This window comes from Artibeus jamaicensis, unplaced genomic scaffold, assembly GCF_021234435.1.
Source record: "Artibeus jamaicensis isolate MK-2021 breed Jamaican fruit bat unplaced genomic scaffold, CSHL_Jam_final scaffold_474, whole genome shotgun sequence".
Lineage (NCBI taxonomy): Eukaryota > Metazoa > Chordata > Mammalia > Chiroptera > Phyllostomidae > Artibeus > Artibeus jamaicensis.
Genome location: NW_026522046.1, coordinates 43,019,586 through 43,035,724, shown reverse-complemented (window position 1 = coordinate 43,035,724; position 16,139 = coordinate 43,019,586). Strand labels below are relative to the sequence as shown.

The following is a 16,139-nucleotide window of genomic DNA, read 5'->3' as shown; positions in this document are numbered from 1 at the left end:
CGCATCACTGCGGTCCTGGAGTCTGTGGCTGAGCAAGTATTAATTGGATACCCGCCGCCCGGAGCCGCTGGGGGAGTAGGGAAGGTGCAGGGGGACTCCGCGGCCCTGAAATTGGAGGCTGACAGCAACTTGCTAGGTGGGCTGAGGGCGTCCCGGGAGCGGTGAGCCGGCGGCTCCCGGGAGCATCGTATCCGCATCTGTGGACTCCACCCCCCCCCTCCCCCAGCGGGAAGCGGTGGGCGCAGGAGAACCGAGGCTCCAGTAGCCGCAGGAGCCGACAAGCCCTCACCCCTATTTCCCCTCGTCCCCGGAATCTCCTCCACCCAGAAGTCTCCAAAGCTCTCGCGTCCTCGCCTGTCTTCCCCAGACCTTGACCCTCCCCCAGCCTCCACTCAGACCACTTCACAATCACTCAGAGGCCGAAGTGGGGACGAGGAAGGGGGAAGGGGCAGGAATGGAGGCCGGGGGTGGGGATCGGCGCGCGGGCAATGCCCCAGGAAGCGGCCAGACTCCGGTGGGCTGAAGGGAGGCAGGAATGTGCTTGGCGAGGGGAGGCGCAGACTCGCTGGCTCTCCAAGCTCATGGCTCTTTTGGCGATTCCCTCCTGACTCTCCTCTCTGACCCCCAAGCCACGCCTGGCAGCCCCCGCGCCTGCGGGGCCGGAGGATGCTGGCGGGGCACCTTGGCGCGCGGGGCCGGGGTTCGGGGCAGGCTCACGCTTCCCCTTTAAGGGTTCCCGAAACTTTCCCCCCTGGAATCAGATGAGCCTCGTCACATCCGTTGGCCGTGGCCGCCTGGGCGCGTTCCGAGGAAGTTCGGGACACGAGTTTCCCTGGGAAGGGGCGCGGCCCGAGACCTGGAGGGGTGGGCAGGGCTGGCCCGCGCCGACCCCCCAGGCCGCGAGCCGGGAGCCGAGCTTTGACCTTGGCTGCAGGGCGGGGGCGGGGCCCGGCCCCTGCGGGGCAGCCACCGCCCGCCAGAGGGGGCAGCGGCGACCAACTTGCTCAACTTGGCGGCGCGGGCTGAGGCGGCTCCGGCGCCTCCTCCTCTTCCCGGAGCCTCCTCCCTCGGCCCTCCTCTCCTCCGCCGTCGCCGCCGCCTCCGCCGCCGCCGGCCCGGTGCGCGCCCAGCCCATTCCCGCAACCCTGCGCTGAGTCGCCGAGTCGCCGAGTCGCCGAGTCGCCGGACGGGACAGGACGGACCGAGCCCGGCGCGATCCCCGGGCCCCGCCGCCGGCATGGGCGCGCTGGCCCGGGCGCTGCTGCTGCCGCTGGTGGCCCAGTGGCTCCTGCACGCCGCCCCGGCGCTGGCCCCGGCACCCTTCACGCTGCCCCTCCAAGTGGCCACGGCCACTAGTCCCGGGGCTGCGCCCACTCCCGGGCCCGGGCCCCCCGCTCAACCCCGCGCCGACGGCCTGGCATTGGCCCTGGAGCCTGCCGGGGGTGCGGCCAACTTCTTGGCCATGGTTGACAACCTGCAGGGGGACTCTGGCCGCGGGTACTACCTGGAGCTGCTGATCGGGACCCCCCCGCAGAAGGTAAGACGGTGGGCGCTCGCCCGCTCACCCACACGGACCGGCGCCCGGCAGCTCCTGCGGTTCCTCGGCTGCAGCCGCGAGCTTTTGGGGGGCTCGTGGGAGCGCCCAGCCGAGCCTCCGCGCCGCTTAGCCCCAAAGCAGACGGGGGCGGGGGGTGGAGGGGCGCAGGGGGTGCAGCTGGCGGGAGCGGGGCGGGCGCACTCCGGCGGCTGGGCAGCGGCGGCCCTGTGGGGGGCGCAGCCCGGGGTGTGCGCACATGTTTCAGAACTTGTTCGCTCCCCACTCCCCGTGGCCGGGCAGCGAGATGAGACCCGTAACTTCCATCTCAGGGGACTTCCTTCTGGCGGGCTACATATCCTTCCAGTGTGGAGACCGTGCCGTGGGCCTTGGGCACGAAGCTGTTATTTCGGGGAAATCACTACTATTACTATTTACACACACCCCTCCCTCCCCTTCCTCCCCGCCTCCCTGGCTCGCGGTGTGATTGCTGAGGAGGCTGGCGGCCGGCCTCCAGCGGCGCAGACCCCTCTGAAAGGGGGCTGCCGGGTCCGAGGGGCGGGCTGCTGCGGAGCTGGCCGCCTTCCTTCCGTGCGCCCTTCCTCCCCCGGAGGCGGCTGGTCGCGCTGCTGCCTCTTGGCTCCTTCGGCTGCCCAGCCGCTTTGCACCGAAGGAAGTGCCTGCACACGTGTGTGAAAAGTGTTAAATGCAGCAATGCTGCTGGGGAAACAGACCGAACGAGCTAGGCTTCTGGGGACCAAGTGGCCTCCCCATGACAAATGAAATCCAACAGCTTTCGTTTTTCTCATTCTCAGGGTGATTTTCATTTATTAACACTTTTTGTAGCAAGAAATAAATGGTCCCCGGGCTCGTTGATTTGAAGACAAACAAAACCCCAGGGATATCGTTTTCAGCCGTTCTCCAACTTCCTAATCGAAGTGTGATTTGAACTCAAGTTGTCCTTGTCAGGAGGATGCACTGTCTGAAGATACTTTATTTTTACTTCTAACATTGCCCTTTGCGTTTTAATTCAGCTACGATTCCCCCATAAATAGAACAGACTCATGACTTTGGTGTAATTTTAATTAAATTATTCAAGACTTAAGAGGGAAGGCATGCCATGCTAAATTCTTTTAAAAAAAGAAACTCTACTGAGTAACTTCTACACTTGCTTAATTAGTTTTTTTTTAACCTTCAAACATGTATTCTGCTGAAAACTTTGATTCCAGTCGCCCTTCATCTGAGTGTTGTCTTTAGGACCTCCTGGGGGGCTGGGGGCTGGGGGGAGGGTCGGCTGGGGAAGGCGGGCGGAGGGAGTCAGCTGAGAAGGTTTAACTTAACCACAAGACGCTGGTGCTGGTAAGAGCCACCGCGTGAAAACATGTGCTGGTAGTGAGAACCTTGTACATGTTCTTTTTAATAGCACTGGTTTTTTTTTTTTAAGATTTTATTTATTTATTTTTAGAGAGAGAGGAAGGGAGGGAAAGAGACATCGTGGTGTGAGAGACACATCAACACCACCAAGGACTGGTTGTCTCTCCCACAGTCCAGACCAGCCCCGGGCCCACAACCCAGGCATGTGCCCTGGCCTAGAATGGAACCGGAGACCTTTCAGTTTGTGGGGACAGAGCCCAACGCACTGAACCACGCCCGTCAGGGTGAACCCTGTACGGTTCCTCCATCACAAGATATGGAAGACGGACCTCTTCTGTGGCCTGAGGATAATCTCGAGGGACAGGCCCTACGTGACTCCCCATTTGGGAATGGTGTGCCTTGGTGAACAACTCTTGTTGATTTTTGAGGGGGAGGGAATCTCCCTACCAGAGTCAAGCAGACTTGGGGGCCGCAGCAAATGGGTCCCGGCACCTGTCTCCCTGCTCCAGAGAAGAGGGGAAGGGAAAAGAAAAAAAAAACCCTCTCAAAAACAAGCAAAAAAACTTCATAAATAATAGCTTGTCTTTATTATTTAGTCCAATGACCTTTACTTTCAAGTGAGGAGGTTTACATTACAGGAATGTATTCAGTACTTAATGCTGATATCTTTTCCTTGGCCAAGGAAGTAGTTCACATTCAAGGTTATTTCTCAGTTAAACATTAGCAAGTTTCCAGGGAAGGCTGTTTTTAACAATGCAGATTTAATTTTTACATTTTGACAGGAAATGAAATATTCTGTGCCTCCTTCTTGGCCTGATTTAGTAATACGCTGCTTTAGAGCGAAATCTATGTGTATGATTTCTCCAAACGCCTGCTGTAAACTCTTAGGTAAGAGTGACAAGTGCATTAGGATTCATTTTCTCCCCGAGTCCCAGAAAACGCCTGACTCCCGGCAGGGTGTCTGGGCTGCAGGTCAGATGGGCAGCCGGCCATGGGGCCACTCTGAACCTGGAGTGAGTTTTCCTGCTCTCTCGTGGCCAGGGGTCATGCGTTTATTCTCTGCAGATTCCCCGAAGCCTAGAATAAAACTTGCTTAGGTGGAGAGAAAAATGGAATTGTAAATCCAAGCGGTGAAGAACCAAGAGTCTTTCGGGAATTAAGTAACGGTCATAGATGGGGTGAAGGGCTCTCCTCCTCCCGGCGAGACCTGAGCTGCCTGGCGCGTGTGTGCTGCCCCTGAGGACCCTTACAACCACCTCCTGGTTCTTAGACCATTTAGAGGATTGGGGGACTGGAGCTGGGAGAGGCTGAATGACTTCCCCAGGGCAACAGGACAAGAAAGCAACAGGAAATTGAAACCCAGGAGCTGGGTTCCAGACCCCAATCCTGAACCACCTGCTCCCTTGCCTTCCTGTTTCCTGGCTGCTTTTCTGTGCCTTTCGGCCTCACACTGCCCTTTCCAGCCAGAGATCCCTGAACCTGACATCCCACAGTGTTAGGTACTTAACATCTGACTGTTATGAGAGTCCAATACTGGACTCTTCCCAACCCCTGCTGTTCCCCCTTCCTTTGGGGCATAAAGAATAGTTGGATGCAGGCAACGATTCAGCAGGAACCAGAGCTCCGAAGACCACCCGCCCCCGGAAAACCAACTGTTGGACGTGTGCTGGTTCCCTGAATGCTTTAATCAAGAACTGAGGGTCCCTTGTTCTGCCTGACACTCTTCAAGGCATTGCAGGCATGTGCCCAGAAGCCCGGGTGAGAGCAGGACCCTGTTGGCATGGCGATGAGTGCTGGGTGTTTGTTTGATACCATGATGTGACTTCTGACGGGAAAGAACCAGCATCTGCTTGAACTGCGCAATTTGGTCTTACTAATAATAATAATGGTGCTGTAAAGTGATTATAATGACAGCAATTTCCATGATAAAAAAAAGGACTTTCATGCTAACACAATGAATCCAACCGAAGATGCTAAAGGTCTCCAGTTACATACCTTGTAACAGCTGCAGAAAGGCTGTTGGGGCTTCTGTTGAAAGGTTTTCTGTCACCTGCACTAGTGTAGATAAAACAGACAGCAAAAACAATTTTCACAGCTAAACATTTGAATGTAAAAAAAAACACAAGAGATTGTTTTGGGGACTCGCACTTTAATCATGGTGCATTGGCCTGGGTATCACTTAGTACACAATGTGGGGGAAGAATTGGGACTGAAAATGAGAGCTCCAGTTTAGGAGTTCTTTGCAGAGTAAGCCATCCAGGGTTTTTACGTGAATCTCACTGCCAGCAAGGCTAATAAAAGGAAGACGTTGGCAGCAAGGAGAGATTTGATAGAACAAACTGAGAAGGTAAACAATGAAGAGAAAAGATGACTGGGGTTAAAAGAACTAGAAACTCAAAACCAGGTTCTCTCCAACTTTTTTGAGCGAAAGGTGGCAGCTAGTGAGCCGGAGAGAAGGAATTCAACATCAAAGGCACTACTAGGAAGGACTCTGCAAAAGACCAACCCAAGACATGCGCTCAAATCAACTTGGAGGGACAGTCTGAGACACTAGTAACAACCGTAACATTAGTGGCTAACCTTTATCTCAGGCGTATCACACGCTACGCACCATGTGAAGAGTTCGCACAGATCACCTCGTTTAATCCCGGCAATAGCCTTGAAGTATGTACGACTATCTGACTTCACTTTCAGCCCGGGAAACTATGACTCAGAAAGGCCAAGTAATTTGTCCAAGGCCACACCGGTGAGTGGCAGCGCTGGGAGAGCCATCCGGTCTGCCCAGTTCCGCAGTCCGAGGCCGCACCACGGCTCCTGCCCCGTCCGTGGACTCTTTCATGTCACCGCCTTGGTTAGCTGTGAATGATGTGGGTGTGGGGGGAGGCAGTCTGGCCGGGTCGCAGGGGCCTGGATGCTGGTCACATTGCACACGTGACCGAGGGCAGGTGCTCAACCTCCCTGCGTTCTGCTCTCCTCATCTGCTAGTGACCTCGGAGTTTTTCTTCTCCTGCAGCCGCTGTAGTACATGACCGCAAACGAGGTGACTTAACACAACAGAAATGTATTCTGTCACAGTTCTGGAGGCCAGATGTTCAAAACCGGGGTGTGCACCGGGCCTGCTCCCTCGGAGGGAGGGCTCCAGGGGGAGGCCCGTCCCGCCTCTCCCAGCTCCGGGGGAGCCCGTGGTGCCCGGCTTCCCTTGGCTCTTAGCAGTATCACTCCCATCACTCCCTCCCTCTTCACGTGACTGTCTCCACTGTGTGTCCCAGTCTCTGCACAGGCACCCACCCTGGTCCGGTCTGACCTCCTCTCACCTGGATGACATCTATAAAGATGGGTGCCGGGTTTAGGATTTGGACTTGTCTCTCTTTTTTTATTTTTGGAGCAGAGGACATAATTGAATGCACAAATGTGTTCTAAGTGTATTGTTCTGTGGATGTTTTTCTTTCACTTTATACCGTCTTTTAATTGCCAATAACTTTATTTGGAATTCATGTAATTTTCACTGAAGGCAGTAGAAATGGTGGTTTTGGCACTGTCTTCACAAGGCACCTGTGACAAGACCTTGCCCTAGGGGACAGGTGAGTGGCAGGCTGAGGGGATTTCGGGTTCTTTTTCTGGATTTCTGTGTTGATTTCCTCCCTACAACAATTTTTTTTTTGGTTGTTAAAGATTTTATTTATTTATTTTTAGAGAGGGGGAAGGGAGGGAGAAAGAGAGGGAGAGGAACATCACTGTGAGAGAGAAACATTGACTGATCGATGGCCTCTCTACATGCCCTGCCCAGGGACCGAACCCACAACCCAGGCATGTGCTCTGACCGGGAATGGAACTGGTGACCTTTCACTCTGCAGGACAGCACCCAACCAACTGAGCCACGCCCGTCAGGGTTGCTGACAATTTTAAAGAGTCTCTTATCATGCTGCACTAATTCTGAAATTGCTGGAGTCAGTGCATAATGTGGGAAAGGCCCATTCTGTTTGTGCAAGTTTGTATCCCTGGCATTTACATACCCGTGACGGATGCATTCCCGTGTGGTGAACGAGACAGACGAAGAAAGGCTTGAGAGCTTGTACTTCCCATTTGGGAGACTTTATAAGGCACCTGTCACCCCGTTCAAATCTGGTACATTTGATACAAAATGCACACCTTTTCTCCTAAGTTCATCTTCCCGCCTAACCCAGCACTGTCTTGACTTCTGTCTGATTTCCTGCGTCACAGGAAGGTGGGCTTGACCTGCTCTGGGCCGCCTCTTTCCTCCAGGGACGATTGCTGACCGGTTGCGACTGAAAACACAAAGGGAGGAGGCGAGGTTAGCAATTGCAAGAGTGACTTCTCCTCCGGGGTAGTGACTGGCTGTACTGGACCCCAGGAGGGGAACTTGGAGGTGGCGTTTTTCCTTCCCCTTGGTGCCTGGCAGTGTGCCCTGGGGGTTATTGTGGATCTCACGCCCTGAACGGGGCAGGTCCAGCCCCCGCTCCCTGGATTCAGCCACCACTAGGCTGAGGGTGGGGTTGGTGGCTGCTGACTCTTGCCCCAGCCCCAGGCAGAGTGCAGCAGGAGCAGGCGCTGGGTCCTGTGTGACAGGGAGCAAGGCACTTGTCCCCTCCACCTCGGAGCTCCTTTTACCACTAACAATGGGCCTTCTGCTTACACTTGGCTCCAGTGCCATCTGTCACAGATTCCTCCTCACTCTCCCTCTGTTCTGCTTGTCCAGCCTGGACTTGGCGTTGACCCGGGACTCATTGTACGTTTGTGACAGCAGATACCACCTGGAAAACAGAGCGCACCTGTGAGGCAGGTGGGTGGCCCACCGCGGCTTCCGCACCTGCGTGGGCACAGGTGTGGGGTGGAGCGGGAGTGAGAGTGTGTGCCCGGGCTCTGGGCTGGCTTCCCAGGCTGTGGAGGGTCGGTGTGTGACGCGCGGTTGCACTGCCTGTCACTTGGCTCCCCTTAGTCCTTTCCTTGTCCCAGACGGACTAATGCTTTTTATTTTTGCATGTTGCTACTCAATAAAAAAGGATTGCTTTTTGGTTCTTGGAATTCTCAAAGAGGAGAAACTGCTCTCCCAGTGCTGACATGCCCACAGTCAGAAAACAAACCTAATGCGTGTGCTTTTGAGTTAATGCGTCGTATCCAGCACAAGCCTCAGGGCAGATGTTTTCAGATTTGTATCATTTGGCACCCGATACACCTGTCCCTGGGAATGCGCCATCTTGGCACTGCCACTTGGGGAAGGTGAAGGGGACTCTCTGAAGAGGGGAGAAGGCAGGGCTGGGGCCAGCTCCATCATTCCAGGGGGCCCAACAGGGCCGTGGGAACCTCTCCGTCCACTCCCCACCGGACTTGGAACGGCAGAGGGGAGACTTGACAGCTGGCCTCCTGAGGACCACCGCGTGCTCCCACGCTCACCTCCAGCCCCTCCCAAACATAACAGGATAAATGGCCTAATTGGCAGCCGGCAAGGAGCCTCCCTGCCAGAATCCCAAGAAAACAGCCTACAGGGCAGACCCCTTGGAAGGTGGTGCCTCGGAAGAAAAAGTGGAAAGTACTGAATCAAAATCTTTCCCCGTTAGCACAGAGGGCGGGAGCATCCAGCCTGACCCTTTGGCAAGGTGAGGACTTGTGGCTAGGACAGAAGCTGCTTCTTGGTGAAGGTGGGTGAGGATTCCAGAAGCTTCCGAGGGGCACCCAGATCCCTTTCCACCACATCAGGTGCCTCCTGGGGAAACTCGATGGCTTTTTCCAATTGGACAAGCTACTGGGGAGCAGGCAGAACTGTGTGGTTCACGCCGTCTTTTGGGGATCAGGCATTTTGGGTGCTGATTCCAGGTCTGCTGCTTGCCAAATGCTGGGTATGGAGTACAAGTTCAACCTCTCAAAGCCTCAGTGTCCTGACTTGTTAATTCGGCAATTCGATCGGGGGACCGGGGATTCCTTCCACAAGCTCTCATACCCCACCAACCATCATAATCTGTTCTGCTTGCGAGAGGTTTTCATAGCTTTAACTTTCCTCAGTTCTATGCCGGTTAGCCCCCAGGGATCTGTTCAAGGGCCGAACCTGGGTCAGTGCGGGGCGGGGGGCAGGGGGTGGGAGAATGGTCTGGGTGGACGGCACTGGGTCTCGGTGGCTGCTGGAGTTCTTGCTTCACAAAGCCAGCTGACCACTGCAGCAAAGGCTAAGAATGCCACATGGAGTTGGTTAGAACGCAGATGCCCGGACCCCATCAGATTCCCTGGGTGAGTCCTGCTGCCCTGGGGCTTGAGAGTCTGCATTTTATTGTGCGCCCCCCCCCCCAACCACCACCAAGCAGCCCGCCTGGCCCCAGCTCTTGGACACTATTCCGAGGCTACGACAGAGGCCAGTTTCTCCTCTGTTCTGGTTTTCTGTGCAAAATGGGTATGTGTTTCACCCTCCTAAACGTAGCTGTTTGGGTAAATGCTTCCTCTGCCCATTTGGAACATCTCCACCTGACACAGACTGTGTTCCCAGAGTTCCCTCGCGTTGGCAGGTGGGCCTGGAGCGGGTTTTCTTCCGGAAAGTGCTCTGAGGCCTGGCTGCTCCGTCTCGGCGCAAATTTCTGGTTTCACAGAACAATGATTTATAAATCAATGAAAATGAACTACTAGGAAAACAAAATTTAAAGCAAGACATGCAGACACAACACCACTTCTTACATTATTAGGTTCAGCAGACACCCCGTTTTCCTACTGCAGCGATTTTCAACCCGTGCACCACGAGAAGTTTTTAAACATGCAGTGCCTGACTATTATTCAGTCAGGGGCACGGACCTCTCTTCCCTTAGACTGTCAAATAAAAATAGGACAACAGCCAACACAGCTCCAATGTGAATCAAAATCATACCTGCTTTTTTGTCAGGTTGACAAAAACTACATATTTTTTTGCTGTGCCACAGCATTTTAGTAATTAGTTTATGTGTGTCATGAAATGAAAAAGGTTGAAAATCACTGTTCTATTGCAGGAATCTCGGATCTGGATGTTTCTGGGGCTTCCTCTCCTGGGTCCGCCCACCCCGCCCACCGTGTTGCAGGATACCTTGTTGCAGGATACCTTGTTGCGGGTTAGGTCACCTTGTTGCTGATGTGTAGCTGTTGTGGATTAGCGCCTCAGCAGAGCACTCGGCGCTCTAAAAAGTGTGCTTGCTGGACAAATTAAAAGTTGTTACAAATGGGACCCTTAGCAAATTTGTTTGGGGGGTCTCCTCCCTTCAGAGGTTAGTTCTGCTAAAGCGGGAAATATGGTGTTGAATTCTGGGGCTCCCGCCCTTTCAAGAGAGGCTGGGGCTGGAGCTTTACCCTGGGGCGGGGCAAGTGGTCTGACTCAGTGGTTCTTAACCCAGGAAGCTGTGCCCTCTAGATGACTTGACATTTTCTGGAGACAGGTTTGCTGGTTATAACTGGGGTGGATGGAGGCCAGAGACGCTGCTCAGCACCCTGCCGTGCACAGGGTGACACACACCTACCTGTGCCCAAGCGTCAACTGGGCCAAGGGTGAGAAATGCTGGTAGTGCAGCACACCAGCTTCACTGGCCTGGGAGCAGCTGCCCAGAGCGGTGAGGGGAGGCTGGCTATTGGGAGCAGCTCCTGTGGGCACGAGTAGGGAGTGGCAGCGTGCTGACATCTGTTGACACCTGCTCGTCCCTCCCCCATCTTTACACTCCTGTCATGCCCTAGCATCGTCTTCCTCTTGCCAGATACAGCAAGGAATCGGGAGAGTTAAAAATCACTTCTAACCGGAATGACTGGGGGTTAAAGAGAAGGAAGAACTTTGAATTTGACCCAAAGAATGAGCCTGCTTTCGTTCCTTCAGCATATTTATTAAGCACCGTCTGTATGCCAGACCCCGTTCTAAGCCCTGGGAGGCAATAGTCACTTGGACAGAGATGTTCCCTGCTTTCGTGGAACCTATGTGCTCGTCTGGAAGGCAGACTGTAAGAAGATAAACAGAATTTTAGGCAATTGCTACGAGGACACTGCAACGTGGTAATGGGTATGGATATCAGAAAGAGGAGGAAAAGACTTTTCTAGAAAGGACTGCTCCAGAAGACCTTTCTGAGGAGGTGCAGCTTGGGGTGTGGGAGCAGCAGAGGACCCAGCCTCCAGAGGTTGGGGAGCCGTGTTCAGTCTGAGGCCAGATGGGCGAAGGCCCCGCCCAGGGGTCGGGGCGTCTCCCTTAGGTCCAGCTTTGGGGGCAGGTGCTCTTCCGTTGACTTTGCAATTGTACCTGGGGGTTAGATTTCACTGGAACAAAGGCCCTACGATGACCGTGTGAACACCCACGGAGTGACCAGACACGCAGAGCCCAGCAGAGCCGCTGTGCGGGCCAGGCAGCGGCTCTCGACATGCCCCCCGAGTCCCAATGCTGTTCAGACATCGTCTCCTACCGTGGTGCTGTTGGTTAGAAGCGGTGCTGTCTGATTCTTTGTGTGCTGGCCGTGGACGAGACGCTGAAGCGCAGGAGAAATCGGGGATGTGCGGTGACCAGGCCTAGCGTTCTGAAACGTCGTGACAGTGTCTGAGGGCAGCTTGCCTTTTTAATTTTTTTTTTTATGCTGGGCACTTGCTAAGTCTTTTCAGTTCAGGAGCCTGACACTCAGTTCTGAGAAAATTTCTAGTAAAACATCTGTTCTCTCTTTTTTGACGTCCTCTTACCCATGTGTCGGGCCACATCGGTCGGTGACTGCTGTTTTGCATGTCTTTGTCTTTTGACTCCATTCTCTCTGCTCATTTCTTCTTGAACTTGAATTTGCATCGTCACTGTTGCTCCCCATTCTCATTTCAGGCTTGTGTATCTTCTGTTGCTCTGAGGAAATATATTAGTTTTTTGAAGTTTTCATTCTGCTTCCTGCCTTTTCTGTTGTCTCTGAGTTTCTTTCCTTGGGGTGTTTGTCAAGGTCCCTGTCTCGTGCTAGAGGTTTTCCTCGGACACCTGGTGATTATCGGCTGTCTGTATTCGAAAGGGAAGCATTAAAAGGCAGATCGGAAGTTCAAGGTCAGGGCTATACCACAGCAGGGGTGTCCAATCTTTTAGCATCTCTGGGCCACACTGGAAGAAGGAGGATGGTCGTGGGCCACACTTTAAATACATTGTGACAGGTAATCACACACTCTCATAATGTTTTGAGTGAATTTATGATTTTGTGTGGGGCCGCACTCACAGCTACCTGGGCTGCGTGTGGCCCACGGACCACCAGGTGGGCCCCCCAGACAGAGTTTGTTTTCATTGTTTACGTCCGAGTCTGGTTTTGAAAGGTGGCAAAGGCAGTGATTCTGTTGCCTGAGCCGGGGCAGGTATCTTCAGCTGGGTGATCAAACCGACACTCAGAGTCCTCTCCAGGCGGAAGCTGTCACTGCAGCCTCCTTTGTGACAGAGGACTCAGCTGAGGACCTGCACGTAAAGTTGGGGGGGGTCTCCTAGGGGATTTCAGGGGAAGCTCATGTTTTCCTGATAAAAGTGCCAGGTATGGCTGAAATGATCACTTCTCCTCCTTCCTGCCTTTGCCAAAAACACAAGACCTCCAACAGGGACAGCCACCTTCTGACCTTGAGCGAGAGGCCGGGGAGAGGGCGGGCTGACACCGATTTTCCCTGAGATGTTATCAACACCAACAGTCCCTAGGGATTTCTTGATTTAGGGAAAAAAACAAGTCTCTCCTATTCGATCTGCTCCAAGCCTGTCGTTTCCTGTTTACTTCCAGCCAAAAACATCCCAAATGGTGCACCATCAATGATCATTTTTAAACAGTTGAAGGCAATGTGCCATTCTTCTCTTGAAAATCTCCGGAAAACAAGATAAGTCTAAAAATCTTCTATTATTTTCTTTGTTGCTGTTATTGGCAAGACCCTGTTTCCAGTGGGTAAGACGTGGACCCTGTCCTGGGGGTCTAAACTTTGGCCACCACAAAAAGAGCCCCCGGGAAGAGACCACCAGAGGGGGTCCGTATGGGCTAGATGGCCATCGGCCCACTCACTCTGCCTGACCTGGTAAAAACCAGGCAGGTTCCAAAGGAGGTTTGTTAGAACACGGGCATCCTGACTCGTCTTCACGGTGTCTGTGACGGCTTCCCCACGACGAGGTCAGAATTGGGTAGCTGCGACAGTCTCCAGGCTGCCAAAGCCTGCCTTCCTCGCTACCTCTGTACAGAAAACGTTTGCTGTCCTCGGGTTGGCCTGTCAGGTGCTAGAGACTAAGGAGGGAGCGTAAGCGGCCGACTGGCCAGCAGGGGTGTCGCCCACATCGGGAAGTTGCAGGTGGGGTCATGCCTGGTGGGTATAGGGGAGGGGGTGGCTCTGAGGAACCCAATACATGGCTCACCAAAGGCAGGCTAGGCGTGTAGACGCCAGCCACACCCAGAACACACCAACCATGAAGTCCAATGAGAATGTTGCTCTCTTTACCCCTCCCTCCGTCCTGGAGGAATCGGAGACGTTGTCATGAGCAACGTGGGGACACGGAAGTGAGTCCCGCCACGCCTCCCCTTCCCTTCGGGAGGTCTCCGAACCCCAGACAAGCCATGATATCAGATGCCAGATCCCAGCGTCGATGTTAGATAGGACCAGACTTACAATTCCTAAAAATAAAGGTATTACCACAAAGCTCTCTGAAAAATATAAGCTTTGCCTAAGATTCCATTCAAGGATGGAGAAGAACAATTCACAGAGCTTGTTTGAAGGCAGTTGTGTGACAAGGGACAGGACTATTAAAATGCTGTCTCATCATGCAAACCTTGCAGAGGGAAGTTTGGAGATATCTGGCCAATTTCCATATGCATTTGTCCTTCGACGCGAAATCCACTTCTGGGAGCTTGCACAAAAGTTACATTGGGAAAAAATATGAAAAGCAATTCACAAGTCTATTCATGGTCGTATTACTTGTGCTGTAATAGCAAATGATTGTAGCAACCCGAGCGTTCATCAAAAAGGGACTGACTGGTGGAGTGACCGACACGACTGGAATGAAGGAGGACTCTCTCCGAGAGGTGAGGACAGCTGGGGGAGAGGGGAGTGGATGAGCATGTCTGGTCATCTAAGAACGTGGCCATACTCACATAGGCACCTTGCATGAGAGACTGTCCAGGACAAAGGTCTCCAAAGATGGGGGATTGTGCAGGTCGGCAAGCGCGACCTCTCTTCCTATCCATGTCCCTTTGTGGGCAGCCTGCGGTGTCCGTTTGCAGACGTCAGCACTTTATTGGTCCGGTCGAGGTTAAAAAGCAAGCCCCCTAAAGACGAACGGTGGGCTTTCCTTGCCCAGAAGGCCACAGCCCAGGATGGCTGGCGCTTGTGGCGATCACACCTGGCTGGCAGAGGCATGCTTCTTAGGAGGTGTTGGGAAAAAAATCAATTAAAATGTGTCCCTCTGAGGTGGGATTTTAACACTGGGTTAAACACTGCTTTTCAAAAGAAAATCCAGCTATGGAGGGAGTCTTTGAAGATATGTCTAAATGTTTCTGTTATTTGATTTTCTACTACCAAAGATGATAGAAGTTTGCTACCTACACACACACACACACACACACACACACACACACCTCTTTGAACATTTAACTTTGGAAACAGAATTTATGACCTGTGTAAAAGTCTTCCAAACAATTCCTTTAAAAAAAGTACCTAGAGATAAGTAGTACCTTCTGGTTAATTTGCTAGAGCTACTGATGGACACTGGGGAAGCTGAGGGTTTACCATTCACCATCCCCATTTTACAGCTGAGGAAACTGAGGCTCAGACTGGTCCATTGCTGAGGCAATGCAACTCATGAGGGCAGAGCCGGGATTTGAGAACGGTGCGGGGGGGGGGGCGGGGGGCTGGTCCCCGACTGGACTGAGTGCTCTGAACTGTTGCTCTGGCTGCCAGCAAGTGTGTAAGCTATAGAGGTAAATGCTCATAGGTAGGGTTGAGTGCTAAGAAATATTTTTTCCTGGTGGCATAGTCTATCCAAAAACTTTCAGTCATTGGTCTGCGGGAATTCAGGAGCCTTCGTAGGAAGGGTGGGCCTGGTTTGGGTTGCTGAACAGAGCCAAGGTGTCCTGGTACTGGAGCCAGAACGTGGGTAAACACAGATGCTTGGGAAGCCGTCATTCTTTTGCCCGTGCGCCGGTCTGTTCCTGACACTTGGCCTTCTGGAGAAGACACTGTCCACCTTCTTTAATAAGCTCCTCCAGCAGAGCAGCCCCAGAATGGAAGGGAGCCATTGAAAGCTCGGTCTAGCCCTTTTACCCCTTTCCCCAATTAGCCGGTATGAATTTCACCCCCTTGAGTTTTAGCACCGCCCACTTTTTTACGGGAACAATCTCAGAAATCGGGGTGCAGCCCGGTGTCTCCCCATTGTTTCCCACTGGTGTTTGTGGGGGTGGGTTGGCTGCCTGACCCTGCTCAGCCCCTCTGCCCTGCTGCTGCGATGCCTCCCTCTTGCCCACCTTCTTCCACTGGGAGCCAGAGTCGGGGGTGGGGGGAGGTCAGCCAGGAGCAGGTGCTGGGGACCCTTCTGTGGGTGGCAGCATGACCCTACCCAGCGCCCAGAGGGAGACATCGGGTCTGGGTGCTGGATGAAAATGGCACACCCAGGGGACTCAACGAGGAGGGGCCCTTCTGTGCCATGTCAAGGTGGCCAGCTCCCAAGAACAGTCCCGCTCGGCTCCCTTGGTCCTGGCTTTGGATCAGGCCCATCAGGACAAGACAGACGCCCCAGGCAGCTGCCCTTCCAGTTTGCACGTGGCAGCATTTCCCTCCACAGCGGCAGCGGCCGACAGCAGGTTACTTACCACCTCTGTCTGCCGACCTGCCCCTTCCAGCCGGGATGGAGAGTGCCAGGCTGCTGTGGGCATCTGAGTGCCCTGGCCTGTGCCCATCTGAGCCCTGCCCACACCCCACGGATAGGCCTCCAGCACCCCTCCTCCGTGAGCCCTGGGGTAGAATCCGTCTCCTGCTGGGCTCTGCTTAGCACCGCTGGTGATAACGACAATGAGAGAAAAATTTTGTTTCGTTTGTAAGTCCAACCAAACTGTTTAACTCAGGCTGCAGTTTATAGGTTAGTCAAGGTCACTGTCGAGTCTGTCTTCACCACCGTCTCCTTCGCAGACCCGTGGAGTGGGACCGAACCCTCGGGCTGTGCGGGGTCTCAGCCTCATCCCTGCCCGTGCCAGTCCCCTGCATGCCACAGGCTGAATTCTGTCCACCTCCACATCATGTGTTGGCTTCTTCTCCCCCAGAA

The 16,139-nt window shown here is 53.9% G+C and overlaps 1 protein-coding gene across 3 annotated transcripts in view; it reads left to right on the top strand.

Moving 5' to 3' along the window:
- The first annotated feature begins 812 nt into the window (after nt 1-812).
- The window catches only part of BACE2 (beta-secretase 2), a 72,283-nt gene continuing 56,956 nt past the window's right edge, over nt 813-16,139 (top strand). For 2 of the 3 annotated variants that reach the window (XR_008390162.1, XM_037144613.2), the window contains exon 1: nt 815-1,537. Coding sequence is in view for 2 of the 3 variants with exons in the window: in XM_037144613.2 (XP_037000508.1) it covers nt 1,238-1,537 (300 nt within the window). In the remaining variant the exon portion in view is untranslated. Of the gene's footprint in view, nt 1,538-16,139 lie in introns of all 3 variants that reach the window. The other variant, XM_053657665.1, reaches the window with a different exon arrangement.